The sequence below is a fragment of the Rutilus rutilus genome, assembly GCF_951802725.1.
Source record: "Rutilus rutilus genome assembly, chromosome: 12".
NCBI lineage: Eukaryota > Metazoa > Chordata > Actinopteri > Cypriniformes > Leuciscidae > Rutilus > Rutilus rutilus.
This window is the reverse complement of record NC_140217.1, coordinates 22,806,290-22,824,674: the sequence shown is the minus strand read 5'-3', so window position 1 is coordinate 22,824,674 and position 18,385 is coordinate 22,806,290. Positions and strand designations below refer to the sequence as shown.

Below are 18,385 nucleotides of genomic sequence, written 5' to 3'. Positions count from 1 at the left end.
ATCGAAAGTGGACAAGCTCAAAGCACTTTAGACCCCATTTAAATTTGTATTTAGCTTTGTCCTCTTGTGATCCGATCGACCAAAAAGCATCTATTTGTAAACTGGGCCTAATAGGTAATAATGTGACACAATTGTTTTAAATTTATTCTAAAACAACAAAAACTGCACTTCACACTTACAATGACTTGAATAAACCTCTTTTAAGATGAGCATGCGTTTAATTTCTTTATGACAATTCATTTTGATATGTCATATTAAAATAAACTATATTTGAAAAATATTAGTATTTGAAAATCCTTTGCTCCTCCTGCAGATTCTCATAACAATGTCAATAAGGCTTTTAAAATATCAGAAAATTTGACTTTTTTCATCAAAATATATATATTTAAACACTTTTTTTGAACAACGATTATGTTGTGTACAAAAATCCATTCAAGGTAGGGACAAATATGTTATTACTTTTGGCTTGATGATTACACCACAGTCATTACATTGAAACTTTTTTGAAGATAGTGTAAAAGTTTTCCAAAACCATATATGAAATCAACGTGAAAATGAAGAGTACTTGGCACATGTGTTTTAGATAAAAAAATTATAATAATTTTTTCCTGTTCTTTATCTTGGACACTCTTATACATCATTGACCCAAAGACATTTACGAAATTGAAATAATTGTGTTTACAGGATCTTCCACCACTGCTCAGTCAACACAAACATCAAACGTTTCTGAAGAGCGACTGCTGTTTGATTTAGTGATATTTAATTTTTAATGCATTCTGGTGGCGAATTTGATCCGCTATGCAAATCATTTCAAATACCATTACGCCGCGTGTTGACAAGAATAGCGACAATCCTTGAACTTGTGTTCACGCTGAGCAGTGTAAAGCCAAAAACATGTGAGAGCAACACATCGGATGGGACTTACAACAAGCTAATAAGATCACCCTTAATGTTATCTAGTTCGAGACATTAGTGAATTTCAAATTATAGGTACAGCTGGCTCAAACTTGCTAAGTGCCCCACACAAATAGAATACTTACATCAATCAGGCTGCATGTGAAGGGCCATTGGAAGCGAGTTTGATGCTTGTTAGGCTCCACATCAAAGACACATTGCATGCCCAAAAGCCATTTAGGTCCCAGGGAGCCAGTCCTTCTCACATCTCCTCTGCTCACTCTCATGTAGTTTCCCCTGCTTAAAAACCATTAAAATGGAAAATATCGTCTAGATTCCCTCTCTTCAGTTTTTTTTTATTATTTAAGAGACTCGCACACTAAAACCAGAGAGGGATGGTTTGCTGGTCTTAGAAGTTGGTAAAGAGGAGCCCCACTTTACTTGAGAAAACAAGAATATCCACCATAATTATTGGGGCCAAAGGGGGTCTGAATGTCAACAAGGTGTTTTCAGACTTCCAGACAAAAGCCTTGGAAAAGCAAATGGGCTTTTGATTATGTTTCTGTTTACAATGTGACATTTCCAGTGATCTTTGGTCATCACTCAGGGCATGTTTAGGCCGCTGCGGATCTGCGTCAACTCCACAAAGGCACAAAGGATTAATCAGAATGAATGCGAGTGTATGCAGACTCCTGCTGGGAGCGAACGGAGGCTACTTGCGCATTAATGCAATGTTAGAGAAAGAAAAATAGATTAGAGGCATCACAGTCCAGCTCGTTCAATCAAATATTTAGCTTGGCTCAAGTTAAAGAGGGGTGGGGGCGAGAAACAACTTTTGGAGTTCAAATTATGGAGTCCAAATTAAAAGCCTGATTCACATGCACTGTTTGTGTGACTGTCGGCTGTGTTGATGTTCAGATCTGAGGGTTGATCTAGTCGTCCCTTTGTGATGTTCTCTGCCCTAACACATTTAAGTATGACTAAGATCAGGTGGAATGGACCACGGCAGTGCATTTCTCCAGCGATTCCTTTTATGACAGTTCAATAGAGCATGTGCTTGCGCTGAACTTTAAAAGGGCATTCAAAATGCTTGGGGCTCTCCTGTGGTGAAGCCTTGTTGAATATTTCTAAGTGATGCTTTTGGAAATGGAAGAGCTATCAGTTCTCGCTCGCTAGGCCCATGAGTCCCTCCTGTGCTTTAATAAGTTTGGATAGCACAAAGCGCTCATTCTCTAGAACGCATGACGCGGCTCTTCGGCTAAATGAACATTGGCATTAGACTTTTGGTGAAACCTTCCCACCTTCAGGCAGCAAAGGTCAGTCTATGACAGTGTTAAAACCCCTTTCTTCCCAATCCAACCTCACACCACTATAATTACCAACGGAATGACTGCACAAAGGGAGCGAGAGAGCGATGCGAGGACATATACAGCATATAAAAGTCTGTCTCAAAGCAGAAGATAAGTTCTTATCTTAATCTACTGACTCCACTTGCTTAATTAATCAGACTGGACTTGCTGAGGAAGAAAGACAAAAACTGTTTACTGGTTGCCAGTGTTAATAGGGACATCTTTTAAGTCTTGGAGATGGTTCACAAGGTTTATTGTGGGGAGGAGGCCGGGTACGTTGGTCCTTCGAACGATTGGCGACAACGACAATGTGAGTTGCGTTTCTCGCAAGTGGTATTCCTGCTAAGAGCCACTAATTAGCGCTTTATCACCCGCCAAATAGCTGCTCGCCACAGACAGAATCGGCCAGTTAGAGTATTTATAGTGTGGCTCCTGTGACTAAACGTTAAGAGTGTTCAGAAAGTGTTCAGCCTGTGCCATGTGTTGTGGAGTAATGAGAATTGTGGTACACATAGCAGTATTTCACACCACTGACAAATCTTACCCCACTTCAAAGAAATATTCAATTCACATTTATTTGTCTAGCGCTTTTCACAACACATGTCGTTTTAAAGCAGCTTTACAGAAAATGCATGTGTCTGCATTACAAGAGTGATCTGTTATCAGAGGTGTCCAAGTAATGCATTTTTAGAAATGTAAATATACAAATCACGCAGTTAGTTAACAATGTATTAATTTAAGGCAGAAACAATGAGCTTGTTTAAGTAATGAATACATGTTGTTAACAAATTATTATATAGATTTATCTAGGTTCAATGTCTCAATCTGTGGAATAACGTTGATTATCATAAAATTGTCAATTTCATTAAGAAATCGAGGTTGTGGTGAGGCATTGGAGTTGAATTGGGCCAATCTTTGGAGGATTTAAATGCGGAAATAAGAAGCTTTTGATCTTTTAAAAGCAAAAATAATTTTATAATTTATATTACATTAAAACTGTCTATTATTTGAGCTGTAAATATTTTTTTTAAAGTTGTTTTAGAGCCATTACATTGTCATCGCAATGAAATAAAATTGGATAGAACTTTACACAGGTTAGTTAGCAATTATTTTTAAGAAGGAAACAGACAAAATTATTTTTTGAGGTAATCAATAGGCTATTATACCAAAAGTTCTGTCGATCGATCTTGACTTGTATTGAGCCTTGACTATTTATTTAAAAACATTACTCAAAGGTATTGCTGCATTACTGCTGCAGGCGAGACTGTGGAGTGCCATAATCAAATGTACAAAAAAGAAGAAAAAAGAAAAAAAACATCTACACAGGAAGACAACATAATTAAAAGAAGAGTTTGGTCAAGTACTAAACAAATTCAAGAATCATACTCTTCTCAATCACTAATGAGAATCGTTGTTTTAGAAGAGAGCAGATTTGCTTTGACCTCCCTCACCTCTCAGCATTTGCTCTCCACCAGAGCCAATTAAAATCACACCAAAGACACACTTTCTCATAGCACCTTCCCCCTTAGCAACAATTACTTCCTGAAAGTAAATAATACAACTCCGTTCACACTCCTAAGCATGGCCAAACAAATGTTCCACTGTCTGTCCAACTCTTTAGCTGATGGTGGGGTTGTTTTTTTCTGAACGCGCTGACTAACTCAGCTTAAGATCACGCGCACACAGTCTGTCTAATTTGCAGCACTACAAATTAGATTGGTGACATAATGAGACCAGCTGCATCTCTGTCAGTCCAGAACGTCTCCAAACACACAGTCCAAAGCCATTGCTGGACCAGTACTGAAGAGGTAAAACTAAGAAATAAGAAAAAGAACTGAGAAATGTTCTGCTTCAGACAAAGGATGAAAAAAAGGTGTGAGGGCAAATCTCTTAAGATTAATTTGAAGCTCACTGGATTGTGATTCAGTTTCTTTAATTAATTTTAGAATTATTTTAACGGCATTGTTAATGCATTCCTAAAGGGATTGAGCTGCTAGCGATTTTTTTCCCCCTTTTTTCTTCCTTTTTTCAAGCAGTGAACAAAAGCTCTACACATCTCTCTTGACATTCACACAACTCTAAATTTGCCGGTGTCGGCGTGCAATCGTTCATGTCGGGTGAAATTTGTCTCGCTAGAACACCGTGTTACTTGGAGATGATTTCTGTGTTCGGGTGAGACAACTTGACAGAAAATCTTTGAGATTTCTGGAATAATAATGATGGAAGCAGAATTAAGTGAGGGGTGTTGGAGACTACATCCCAGCACTTTGAGATACTTTTAACATATAAATTGCTCTACATCCATCCACCCGCTCTGTTAAATCCATCAAAGCTGCCTGCAAAATGACACTGAGTTTGTGAAGACATAAAAAAGAGAGAGAAAAAAAATATCAAAGAAACCACAATTTCACAATCACCTCCACTTTTTTAAGGATTCATCCAGAAAATGCAGCACCCCTGCCGTGGTCCAAGTCATTGTTGTATCAGAGGTGATATTATAGCAGATGAGAAATATCGCCACTCAAAGTCTGTGTAAAAGCATTTTTCAGGGTTTAAGCCCATCATGTGTCTGTGTTAGTGACGATATAGGGGTAGAAGCCTTAGGACCAATACGCTGATCCTCTTTCCCTCTAATGTGTTTTGAAAGGGCAGTTGAGCTCCATGCTGGAATGAGAGTGACATTTAGTTTCAGTCCCTTAGACACATGTTTTTGTCAGATGGCCCACACAGCGAAGCTTCTGAAAAACTAGATCATGCTGCTAAAGGTACAGAAATCCAAATAAAATAGGCTGGATACTTTTAAAGTCGTCTGGATTTATGGGGCCTGAAAATTTTAATAAAAATGCAATAATCATTCAAATAGACCCCACTAGTTGTCAGTGAACTCTGTACGTAAGCAGAGGAATTGATACAAATAGTTTTTAATTCAAGGGAACACATGGAAACAGAGATTACTGCAATAAAACATTGGCGATACGGAACAATGAGCAAATAAAACAGGAAGTATAAATACACTGGGTAACAGAGGGAACTAAACAGGAACAGCTGAACCTGAACCATGTTTTTCACATATGAATTGTAGGGCACAGCTTTTACTACTTGAAAATGTCATTTCATTTTTTTTTTTTATGACCTAGTCGATACATTTGGAAGAATGTCCTGGCCGTTCTTTTCATTCCTGTGACAATGAATTGTGACTGAAGATGCCCAGCCTCAAAAATTATGCAAAATCATTTGACAGCTTCGTAATTTTTTTGTCTCTTTGTTCAAGGACTGTTATTTTGATATTCATTTGTCTTGTTGTTCCTCAGTTCCTGTGTATTTAAGTTCATGTTTCCTTTGTTTCCATTGCCATCTAGTTTTTTACCATGTCAACTTATCACCTGCACCTGTCTCTCATTAGTGCCTTGTCATAAGCTGCTTCTCAATTCAGAGGCTGCATCCTTTGAAGGTCGTGTTCGAAGGCTGAATGCGTCACCGCGGCAAAACGAAGGCTGTCCCAATTTGAAGGCTTCTTCAAATACGTCCCTCTTGCCCATGAAATGAAGGATACGACAGATGGATCCTTCATGGCCTTGCCTACCCCAGAATTCATCGCACAACAGTGACGACAGGATTTTTTTTGGAGAGAAATTGCCGAATTACACTTTCAAACATAAGTATTGGGTTTCAGCTTACTCAAATATCTAATGATACAAATTATACAAAAAAGAAACTTTAACGCGACTCAAATGTTGACATATCTTACTAAGATTTTTGTTTTCAGACAGTTTAAAGGCCCTTGCACACTGAGTCCGAAATTCACGTCCAAAATTTTCGCACGTTAAAAAATAAATACGACCTCACGTTATGTCAATCACGCTTTTGCACACTGCCTCCGAAACTTTCGATTTTCTGCGTTTTTCGCATCCGTAGCAAGCATTTTGAATGGTGTTTTGACAATTCAGAGCCACCGAATCACGAATGCAAAAAAACGCATGTGATAATTTCGGACTTGGTGTCCAAGGGCCTTCATATAACTTTCAAAAAATACTAGAACAAATGTTAGTCACTCATCAGGCGACAAGAACAATACTTCTTAGGCTAGACCTTCCCAACAACGCTCAGTCCGACCTTTGCAGTCTTTGAAGTCAGAGTCCTTCGAAGGATGCAGCCTTTGAATTGGGACACAGCCTTTGTGTATTCTGTTCATTGTCTAGTGTCAGTGCTGGTGTTTATCTCTATTATTCCTTGTGTGTTTTAAATGGGATTTCATCGTTCATCGGCATCAAGCATCTTATTTTGGATTTATCAAATTGTGTGAGAAATGGACCCAAATTTAATCACAATTTGTTTTAATGTTTTTTTTCACACAACAAAGACGATAACTATAATGAAAAAAATCTAGTTCTAAAAGTCATTCTAAGTATAAAAGAATAACAGAGTTCACACCACAATCAGAATCAGAATCCACCAGACATTAAAGAGTTCGAGCATTTAAAGTGGCAGACGACAAAACTGCAGCACAAGCAATAAAACGAGATTGTCCATTGGTGTGGATGCTAATACAATTATAGTTATCTTTATGGTTATCGGTGTGAATGGGCCTTAACCCTGTACTAAATACATGTTTTTAATACATATTGCACATGACTTAAAAGTATACTGTAAAAAGGACTTAAAATCTGGGTGTTGGCCTGCTTTGACTATAAAGACAAGACGTCACCTTCCATGGAGGGTAAACCAAAGAAAAAAAATGGGAGAAATGAGCGATCTTAGAGCATCGTACGTGCAACACAACGATTCCCCATGCAGGCCTGTCCTGCATGATGTACGTAACACGGCCGTATCTTCCCCCAGCAGAGCTCTGATTGTTTTGATACTTTTATTAACGTCGTCTCAATCATAAATCACCAGCAGGGGCTGCAGCCAAGTGCTGCTCTCTGCATCAGATTACAGGTGAAAGACAAAGTTCTCTTCACTGCCTCATGCCTAACCCACAACCCCCAAGAGGTGACTTGGTAATATTTAATGTACAAATATACAGTGAAAAACTGTATTGAAATGTAATCCATCAAGTTTTTTATTTAGATACAAATATATAAAAATGCGCTGAGCTGAGGAGGATTTTTGCATCTGCGATGATTCAATGACATGGTTATCCTCCGAGGTTCATCTGTTTTTATCAAACTCGGAGACAAAACCAAGGGGACAGGCTGCAAGGACTTTCTGCTATGTCAGGCCTCAGTGTCATATTGCTTTAAATGACCTCTACGGACATCAGCCCCTGTTACTGTGGATCTCCTGATGGTATCTGGGCAAGCCACACATCTCTTTAGTTCTGTTTAAATCGCAATGCCGCTACTATTTGCATCATAATAGAACCACATTGTCCTCTAGAGTTCATCTGGTAACCAATCGCATTGCTCATGGGAGGTCAGGTAATTCAATTTAGGATTTTTGAGTTACGGGACACTAAAATCTGGCTTCTAGTGATTGTGGTAAAAAAAAGAAAAAAACAGTTGAAACCCTGGTAATAATAAAAACTAAAGTAAAATATAAACAATATTTAAATATGAAATTAGTACAATATTCATATTTAAAAATATTAAAAATAAATTAAATATTATTAATAAGTAATAAGAAACAATTTGGTAACTAGGCAATATACATTTAAAAATAACAATACAATAAATAGAAATAAATGTTTAAAATATTTGCATATATCTAGGTATAAAAAAGACAGAGCTTTCATTAAACTAAGCATTTTTTTTACATCACCTTACTAAGTATATTAATAGGAGATATATGGTGACAACTGATATTTATATGCATTTTATGAAAGTAGTCTGCTACTGCTACCACAAGCTTGCAGTAGCAGCATGAAGCATTAAAGCATGATGCATTAAATATAAATAAATAAATAAATAAATAAATAATGTTTTTCTTTTTTAATATAAATGGCACCTTTTATACTTAAAAAAAGTAAAACATTTGTTTTTTAATATACATAAAATGTGCCAACCCAATCTAACCATACAGCCAGACACATTTTCATTTTAAAGCAAGTCAATCCAGTACACTAAACTGTCCACATGTCTCATAGTGCTCAGATACAATCTGTAATTCCTTTAAATCTGGGCTGTGCAGACATGCTATCATTGTAGTAATAGCATGGCCACGCAACCTCATATGCCTCTGTACTCAAACAGACCCCGGGTAATTTGTTTAATTTACTCATACTGGACAGAGGGCTGAGAACAGACTGCTGAAAATATCACATTGTCTTCCATTTGCATATATCACATAACAATATGCCATGCACGTCACAGTAAAAGGTCAATAATGATGATTTTGCAGCCACTCATACATACACACATTAACAGAGATAATGTTGCACATTTAACTCTATTACAGTAGTTTTGGATGACGAGCCCTATTATTGCAGTGATCCTTTTCAACTTTTGTAGTGCTGAGCCACAGAATACAGAAGTGGCCAAAAATAATGTCTTGCCTAGGAAATTTGACACCTTCACCCTTTATTCAAATATTATTAAAAATGTTTAAAGATTTTGGAAGCATGTTGCATAGCTGTGCATGGAGTCAATTCTTTAACAATGATATATTTTCAAATTGTGCGGACATCATTTTTTTGCCAGGCTGTCCTACAAAGAAATTATGAACACAGAAAAAAAAAATGAAAAAAAAAAAAAAAAACGAAGAGAGAATCAACTAAATAATATTATAACTTAACTTATGTTGTAATATTATAATAATATTATAAAATTATTATCTTGTAGTCAGTGTATGCCTTTCCTGTGAGCTTTTTGCTTCGAAGCTGAGTGGTTGTTTGTCAGCGCTCTGACAATCTGCCTTCATTCATGAGATGATGTTCTTGGAGTTGGAGAGATGGCACATTCAACAGTGCGTTTTGCCACAAAGAGCAAACGTGCACAGTTAATTGCAGCGATCACACCCCTGGGCACTAAAAGAGCAAGCACGGGTGATGTTGCGTCTTTTTAAAGATGGCATTCCACCCAAGTGTTTCTGAATGCGGTCGTTGCCTGGCCCTGTCTGACAGCCACAATCACTGCCTCATGTCTGGGCCGGAAGTACGCTGAGGCAGCATTTGTTAATGACTCATGTTCTCACTGAGGGAACATGACCATCGCGATGTTAAGATCGAGACTCCAATACCTTGAAAAAGGTGGAGTCCCCTCTGCTATTCCCCATTCTGGTTTCTCTACAGAGGACCACTTTGGTTAAAACACAGGGTGATCTTATTATTAAAGTGGGAGCTCTCCCGCCAGGCCAGTCCCCACGGGCCTCTCACTCCTCACAGACATCCATGCTTTCCAGAGCCGCCACAAGCATCGGGCTCAAGGGGAATACACTCCACCCTGTCCCGAACGTTCGCGGTTGGACGATTGGTATCTCGGTGTGGGGCGTGCTGAAGAGTACATCAGGCCAAAGCATTAAAAGAGCTGCACAAGGGTAGTTGCAGGAACTGGGGTTGATGCAGGAACTGCGTACGGAGACAGACCTCACCCCCCTTAGAACAAGTGTCCAGGCATGCTGTTGTCACAACTGATGCCTCCTGAACAGGCTGGGGCACTGTATCCAACAGGCTGGACAGGACCTCGACTGCGGTGGCACATCAACTGTTTTGAGTTGCTAGCAGAACTTCTGGCCCTGCTCCAGGTTCGACTGTTGTCGCAGGGCAAGCATGTACTGGTCTGGATGGACAACACGGCGACGGTGCCGTACATCAACCATCAGGGTGGTCTACGTTCACATCGCATGTCGCAACTCATCTGCCATCTCCTCTGGAATCAGCAACGGCTCAGGGTGCTCCGTGCCATTTACATTCCGGGCGAGCTCAATCATGCAGCGGACGTGCTTTCACGACAGCTCACGCTCCCGGGAGAATGGAGACTCAATCCCCAATTGGTCTAGCTGATATGGAGTCGACACAGGTAGACCTGTTTGCCTCTCTGGAGTAATCCCGTTGCCAGTTGTTCTAGTCCCTGACCCAGGGGACCCTCGGCACGGATGCACTGGTGCACAGCTGGCCCCGGGGCCTACGCAAGTATGCATTTCCCCCAGTGAGCCTGTTTGCACACACACTGTGCAAGGTCAGGGAGGAAGGCGAGCAGGTCTTGATGGTTGTGGCTTATTGGCCCATCCGGACATGGTTTTTGGACCTGACAGCCCCTCCTTAGGTAATTCCCCTGGGGAAGGACCTGCTTTCTCAGGGATGGGGCACCATATAGTACCCGCATCCAAATTTCTGGAACCTCCATGTGTGGCTTCTGGAAGGGATGTGGCAGAATTTAGCGGCCTACCACAGGCAGTGGTGTAGAGACTGTCACTCAAGCCAGAGCACCCTCTACTTGGCGAGCTTATGCCTTTTTGAGCGAAAAAGTTAGAGCGAAGGCTGTCTCCCTACACCTTGAAAGTGTACGTATGTTGCTGCCATTGCAGCACATCACGATGCAGTAGACTGTAGGTCTTTGGGAAAGCACTTCTTCTGTAGCGCCCTTTGAGCTGCTACAGTCAGTCAAGCTTAAGATACTGCCTCTTAAGACAGCTAATTTCTATCAAGTGGGGCAGGGGAGCTTTAGAAGCTTTGGAAGCTCATAGCAGCTCTTTGTCTGCTTTGGAGGTCAGCAGAAGGGAAAGGTGCCATCGTCTTGCCGTATTAGTCCCAAGGCGAGCCGTGCACCCTCGGAGTTTGGAGTGTTGCCTCCTCCTGGGCGTTGATGCGGCACCTCTCTGGCAGACAACTGCAGAGCTGTGGGCTGGGTGACACCTAATACCGTTGCGAGATTCTACAATCTCCGGGTCGAGCAGGTTTCTTCCTGTGTGTTGGTACAAACAGGTAATGTGTAGAAGGGCTGGCTTAGTGTCTAGCTTGCAGCACCATTCCCCTCCAAGGGGGGATATGAGGTCCCTATATTTGCTCTCCAAGTGAGTTTCCCACCTGGCGAACCCTGAATAGAGTTTCCTTCAAGCATCCTTCCGCAGTCAGACACGGTGGAGGTGTCCCATGCCAGGCGCAGTACTTGGGTTGCCTGCCCAGTTGGTCAGTCCCTCTTGGTAATCTCATATGTCTATTCCACGGTAAGGTTTCCTTGCAGGTAAACCCGTGTTTTTCCCTCTGCAGATTCTGCTCTGACCTGTCTCTGCGTCAGTATTGGTTGCATCCCTGTCTAGGCAGGACCTACCGCAGAGGTCTTCCATATGTAGCACTGTCGGGTCAGTCCATATGCGTATACCTCCCTATGGACAGGATATGGTCTCTGTAGAGTCCCTCTCCATCTGGTTTCAGCATGCTTCTCCAGTGTTATCCAACCAGTCATGGCTGAATTGGGTGAAACAGACAGGAACAGTGGCGATCAGCCTTCCCCTTAGAAATTCCTGTCCTTCCATCCCACCGGGTAAGGAGGCCCATTCAACTTACACGGGCGCTGGGAAGGGTCAGCAGTTGTGGTGCTTTCCATAGGGACCCCACAACGTCAGTCTTTTCAACGTAATGATGAACGTGACTGACAGATAGGGAACGTCTCGGTTACTGTTGTCACCCTTGTTGCCTGGGAACAGAGACTGAATGGTCGGGACCCCATCTCGGCTCCTCAGCACAAACCTGAATGAGTGAGTTGCCAGCAAGCTTATACACGACGTATGTTTGGGGGATGGGATGGCTTGCCATGAAACTCTCACTCGCCAATGTCCATTGACTTGTTCTGTTACCACTTAAAGGTGATCAGGCTTCCAAGTGAGACCCCATAAAGTCAGTCTTTTCGATGTAACATCTTGTAACGAAAAATTATGTGGATGTCGAAGATCTCAAAAATGAAGTTTATTACAGCATAGCAGTGGCAAGGTACACAAAGCACCTTGGGTTCACCGGCGACAGAATGAACTCAGAACATCCAAATCTTAAACCTTTTATCCTGTTACAGATTACCACTAAGTTGCTCTTGTTGCAACACCATTGTCTGAGATGGTTCTCTGTGTCCCACACCCATTCCCATTCTACAATTGACCATTTGTTCAGGATGTGATCAACCAAAATAGTGAAGAAACAATATAACTTGACTTCTTTCATCTCTATGATAATTAAGCCATTTTGGATATAAGCTCATTCTAAAATATACTTTGGAGTGGAATTCGGGTCGAGGCAGACTACAGTTTCTTGCAGTCTCCATTCCCTCCTTCAGGGAATGATGGTTACAACAGTAACTGAGACTTTTTTTTTTTTTTTTTTTTTTTTGCCAAATAATTTTGCCAGATAAATACCTTAACCAAGTTTTTGTTGCTTTTCTACTATATATTCTATTATATATAATATCCCCTCTGGACACATTAGGACTCATTAGACACACTGGACTGCATACAGTATGCATTATATGTTGTAACTTTATACTGTATATTAATGAATTACAGTTTTTGTTGGTCAAAACAAAAGGTTTGTTATACATATATATTTAATTTCATTTTCATACTTCTTTTACTGTTTAAACTTAGCTGAAAATAATAAGCTAGTTACCGACATGCACCTATTGTGACAATGTACCCCATAAAGGTCAGTGTGTAAAAATAAATAAATAAATCCTGGCCTATAAAAGTAAAAATGTATATATTTTAGATTTTTTTTTTTTTTTTAATTGACTCTCATAAATAAATCTACCCTGATTAAAAGTGTGACAACTAGCCCCGATTCTTCCATATAAAGATTGCATTTAAATGATGTGTTCATTTTTCATGTGTCAAAAGACCCTTTCATCCACCATCCTGTGGAACCCAATTATCCAAACCTTTTTTGCTGTGAAATGACATTGTAAACAGAGAGCATAAACAGGCTTTCTTTATTTAACTATAAACCATTGTGTGGGTTTTATGGATACCTTAGCAGATCTTTACTTTTTTTTCTTTTTTTCGGGGATCTGGGGAGCTTGTCTGAGAGGATCTTCAAACATGTCAAACAGAATGATGGGATGCTCTTTAGAAAATCACTCACTTTATTTTAGTGCTGTGAGGAGGTTTTTGCTGTCAAGCCAAGCGGCAGGTCATCTGACTGAGATAGCCACAGGGTTTTACACATCAAATGCAAATGCTATCTGGCTTTTGTTTAATCCACCTCATCAGGTAGCCGAGCACAGTGCAGATCAAAAATCCCCCACTGCCCTGGACATTTGCCACTGAGGACCCCTCTGCCAAATCTGCACTCGAGCTTCAAAGCAACCTGCTATGTCACCTGTGGCTTAAACACAGTGTGTTTGTCCACCTGGACCTCACAGGCTGTGCTGAGGTGGCCCTACCTGTTTATCAGTGATAAACCTACCCAATTAATCTTAAAAGACTAGTTTGCCCACTGCTAAGAGATACGTTACTTTGAATATTTAAGCTTTTTCATATCATTTTAAAATAACAAATATGGCTTAAAAGGAATATTTTGAAGAATGTCGGTAACCAAACAGTACCCCAATGACTTCCATAGAAGAAAAACAAATAAAAAATAAATAAAAATACTGAATAGGAATGATCAACTGTTTGGTTACTGACATTCTTCAAAATATCTTCTTTTGTGTTCAGCAGAAGAAAGAAACTTATAGCGGTTTGAAACAACTTGAGGGTGAGTAAATGATGACAGAATTTTCATTTTTTTTTGTGATCTTCCTTTAAGTTATTGTTGATTATTATGTTTTATGATGCATAGCTCATTGCCATGATCCATTAGCACACATTAAAAAGATAACATCATAAATAACTAGTTTGAATCCTTAAAGTCAGCGTAAAATTGTGATCGCAACCTATTTTACATAAATGGCACGTCAGTATGAAATATGGTGAAACAAATGTAGGGAAGGATTGACTGAAGAGTAAAAATGGCTGGATATTTAACATGTTAATTTGATATTATATTTACATCAAGCTCACCAAGGCTGCATTTACGGTATATAATCAGACATACAATAAAAAGATTAATATTGTGAAACATTATTACAATGTAAAATTACTGTTCTGTATATCTATATATACATTGCAAAACAATATGATTAGTAAGTCATGGAAACTTATGTTTTTACATTACTTTTACTTTTAAAATAATTTAAGCAACTTGATTTTGTAAGTCAGTTTAATATAATTTAATGACTTGTACAATCAAGATGATTATACTTAAAAAATTAAGACAGCAACTGGACTTTAAGTTGAAATATGTGGAACACACACACAGTTTTTCTCACAAATTTTTTTTTTTTCTGTTATTAATGCAGTGTAATTGTTCCATGAAACAACTTGAACGATTCAGCCCCATTTGTAATTGTTTTGTTTGTTTGTTTGTTTGTTAATTCTTCTTTTGCGTTTTTACGAAAGAATGCCATTAATGTTTGAGATAAAATGTGGGGGACTAAATAATTTCCTTTATAATCAGGGCATTTTAAGCTCTTAATTTGAGTTGGGGAGACGAGATAGATAAGAAAATAAAGTGAGGAAGAGAGAAGGAAAAACAAGAGGTTCTCTGCTTGTCGTGCAAGAGATTGCCATCTGTGGGTTAACAGCTAGTTATGATGTCTGAGCCCATCCAAGACCCAAGCTGATTACATTTTTGACCTGCAGTTTAATGGTGAGAGCATTTTTGTTACATTTCCAAGAGGAGAGTCTGCACTCCATGGAAATTGAAAAGCACTTGAGCCACATGACCAGTTTATCTCACCAGTAATGGCGGGGAATGACAATGCAGGTCATCCCGCAGAATTGGCCAAGAGACAATACATATCAAGCATGCTCCATCCTTGGACACAAACAAGCTGTATAGTGCACATTCTATTTAATTATGATTCCTACAAATCACATTATCTGTTGTACACACTTCACCAGAGGCAGTTTTGGCTTATTAAGTTGATTGCAATTTTTTTTCTTTTTTACTATACAGTGTATTAAAGTGAATGTATTGTTTTAGAAGCCACATTGTAAGTTTTGTAATAATTTTAGAAGTTTAGTGATCTTAAAAGTTCTTGTCTAATGGACTCCCCACAGTCTTATCAGTAAGGCACCAAATGATAAATGTTCATTTTTAACATATTGCTCTGGATATTAGCATTATCATTAATATCATTACAATTAACATTAGTATTGATGAAACATTGTCTGGCAGTCTAAGTATATATAAAACTATAATTAATACTTTTGTATATAAATTATTTTAATAATATTTAAATATATAAAAATATAAAATTATATATAAAATAATATATATATATATATATATATATATATATATATATATATATATATTGTATAACACATCACTTCACAGAATCATGAAAATACTTTTCCTATATCTGAGAACATCCAGGAGGTCGATGGCCTGGTTGTTTTACTCAAAAACAGTTAGGTTAACTCTATATAAATGGCAGAGTGCTTTGCAATGGTCCTGTGGCTGTAGCGGGGACATGTGACCTTTTCATTTGGCATTTGTGCCAGTGCCCTGCTGGAGAACACGGCTGTCATATAGGCATCCTTGAAGAGGGGGTGGCAGCGCCCGCCCGCCCGCCTCTCTCTCCTGCCGTAGTCTGCTGTGCCATGTGGAGACCCAGATGTAGCAGGCAGAGTAATCCACACTCACACACTCATGAAAGTGCCCATCTGGCCCTGTACGTGCACACTAAGCTCTGGGAGTACACACACGCAAGGCATGGGCAGACTGGAGACCACGATGATGTTAGTGGGGATGCAGTGGCATTTACTGACCTCTGTAAGATGTAAAATGACTTTCTGATTTCTACATACAGCACACAACAACATACAATCACATATGCAACAAGACTGTACATGGCCAATAGTATGTAGACACCTCCCTAACAGACTCCACGGGAAGGCTTTACAGTAGATGTTGGAACATGGATGTGGAGATATGCTTCCATTTACACATGAGTATCAGTGAGGTCAGGCGATGGGGTCTGGCTCGCACTCGGCATTCCAATTCATCCCATGGGTGTTTAGGTCTGGGTTTTATTTACAGCAGATGAAGTCCCACACCAGACTCGGGTCATGCTGGAGCACAAAATGTTGCCACAAAGTTAAAAGCACAAAATTCTCAAGAACGTCACTACATACAGTAGCATTAAAGTTTCTCTTTACTGGAATTAAGGGGTCTAGTCAAACCTGTTAATTAGGAGGGACTGCCAGTATACTTGTGGTCTTGTAAAGCATATGTGGAGAAAGAACTATTAATATAGATTAACATATTCAAGGGTTTTCTGTATATAACTTTAACCATGTTCTTTGTTACTGCTATTCATACAGTATATGTTCGTTAACATCTTTTTGAGTGTAAATACATTTTTTATCTATTTTATTTTATTTACTGGCATATTATTATTATAATTATTATTATTATTGAATCACTGCTTTTGTTGTGTGTATAGGTGCTTTGGCATTTCTGTGTACATATAGTTCAAAAGTTTGTTTTAAAGAAAATACTAAATACTAAAAACTAAATGAATTACTTAAAATGGATGCATTAAATTGATCAAGAGTGACAGTAAAGACTTTTACATTTCTTTTACTGTTCATCAAAGAATCCTAAAAAATGCACCATGGTTTCCACAAAAATATTGAGAAGCATAATTGTTTTTAACATTGACAATAGGATCTTTCTTCAATAATCAGAATGGTTTCCGAAGGATCGTGTGACACTGAAGGCTGGAGTAATGACAGCTGAAAATTCGGCTTTAACATCACAGGAGTAAATTACATTTTTAAAATATATTAAACTAGAAAACAGGTATTATAATATTATTTCTAACATTTGATCAAATACATGCAGCCTTAGTGAACATAAGAGACTACTTTCAAAAATATTTGAAAAATTCTTGCCGACCCCAAACTTTTGAACGGTAGTGCATCTTAAAACACTTTGAAACCGAGTACAAAAACACACACACTGGAACTTTCGTGAGTCAAATTGCAGTGGTCTTCGGGAGCAAGGCACAGGAAGAAGCCCTGTGAGAAGGGAAGTACTGAAAGATATCAAATAAAGTATCCATTTAGGTTACACACACAATAATTATACATACTCTACAGAAAAAGATAAGCGATCACTAAGAGCTCGCACTCAGCTCTCGGCACTTTTATTAACATGTGGGAGTACAGTAACTAAAGTACAGCACTTCACCTTTCCTTTTATTAACAAGCTCAACACCTGTTACCATGGTCTCAATCCTCATTAGTCATGTCATTATAATATTGCTACATTATTCAGTGCTGCAAGGGTTGAGAATGTTACACTTGTTCTCAGTGCAAAGATGAAGAACAGGCAAGAGAGAGGAAAGAAAATTCTTCATACATCTTTATGAATTTCTTTAACATGATAAAGATAATAATATTTCCTATGAGGACAACCACTACTTGTATTGGCAATTGTTTGGATTATGAGTTTGTCAAATATATTTTTACACCAATAAATTGATGGTGGAAATAAAGAAATTCAAATAGAAAGCAAGCAATGTTTCAGTTAAATATACTTTATATATTTGGATTATATCACACTGTTTCTGAAAGTTTCAGAACTTCTGAAAATCCCTTGAAAAAGTCAGCCATCAAAAAGTGACATGTGCAATGAATTATATAAATCTATTATATGGCAAAAGTGCTTTGGGATATTGATAAAGTAAATTGATAAAGCATTGTACCAACTCAACTGTACTGATTAAACATTGTTTTGATTATACCATCCCCCCTAAAAAAAAAAACCCATCCATCCATTCTCAACCCAGGAAAACAGAGTGGCATCATCCATTTCCGTTTTTCTTCTACTTACACTGGGTTTCGTCTTCTGAAACTCAGCTAGTGTCGGCAGCAGGACCTCTCCGGACATTTATATAAGTCACTTTTTTTTGCTTCCTGCTCCACAGGTCTTATTCCCTCTGGTCATATTTATCAGTGGCAGCCCTGATCCTCTCCTCTCAGAGCTTATAACCAAGTGTCTCCTCTCTCCCGCCACTGCCGGTGAGTCCTAACCTTTGACCCCTGCCGTGTCACCCTGCCTCAGATTGGTATGGACTTCGTGCTCTTCAGATCTGCGAGGCTGGAGGCTAAAGGAGCTTTGCGCTGCTCGCTGGAGTCGGTGGCTGAAGTAACTGCACATGCACCTT

At 39.0% G+C, this 18,385-nt stretch overlaps 1 protein-coding gene across 1 annotated transcript in view; it reads right to left on the bottom strand.

Annotated features, from left to right (window-relative positions):
- Positions 1-17,316: 17,316 nt before the first annotated feature.
- The window catches only part of LOC311300924 (uncharacterized protein), a 123,284-nt gene continuing 122,215 nt past the window's right edge, over positions 17,317-18,385 (bottom strand). The window contains exon 5 of the mRNA XM_084425598.1: positions 17,317-18,382. Within this exon, the coding sequence (XP_084281724.1) occupies positions 18,247-18,382 (136 nt within the window). The 3' untranslated portion in view covers positions 17,317-18,246. The remainder of the gene's footprint in view (positions 18,383-18,385) is intronic.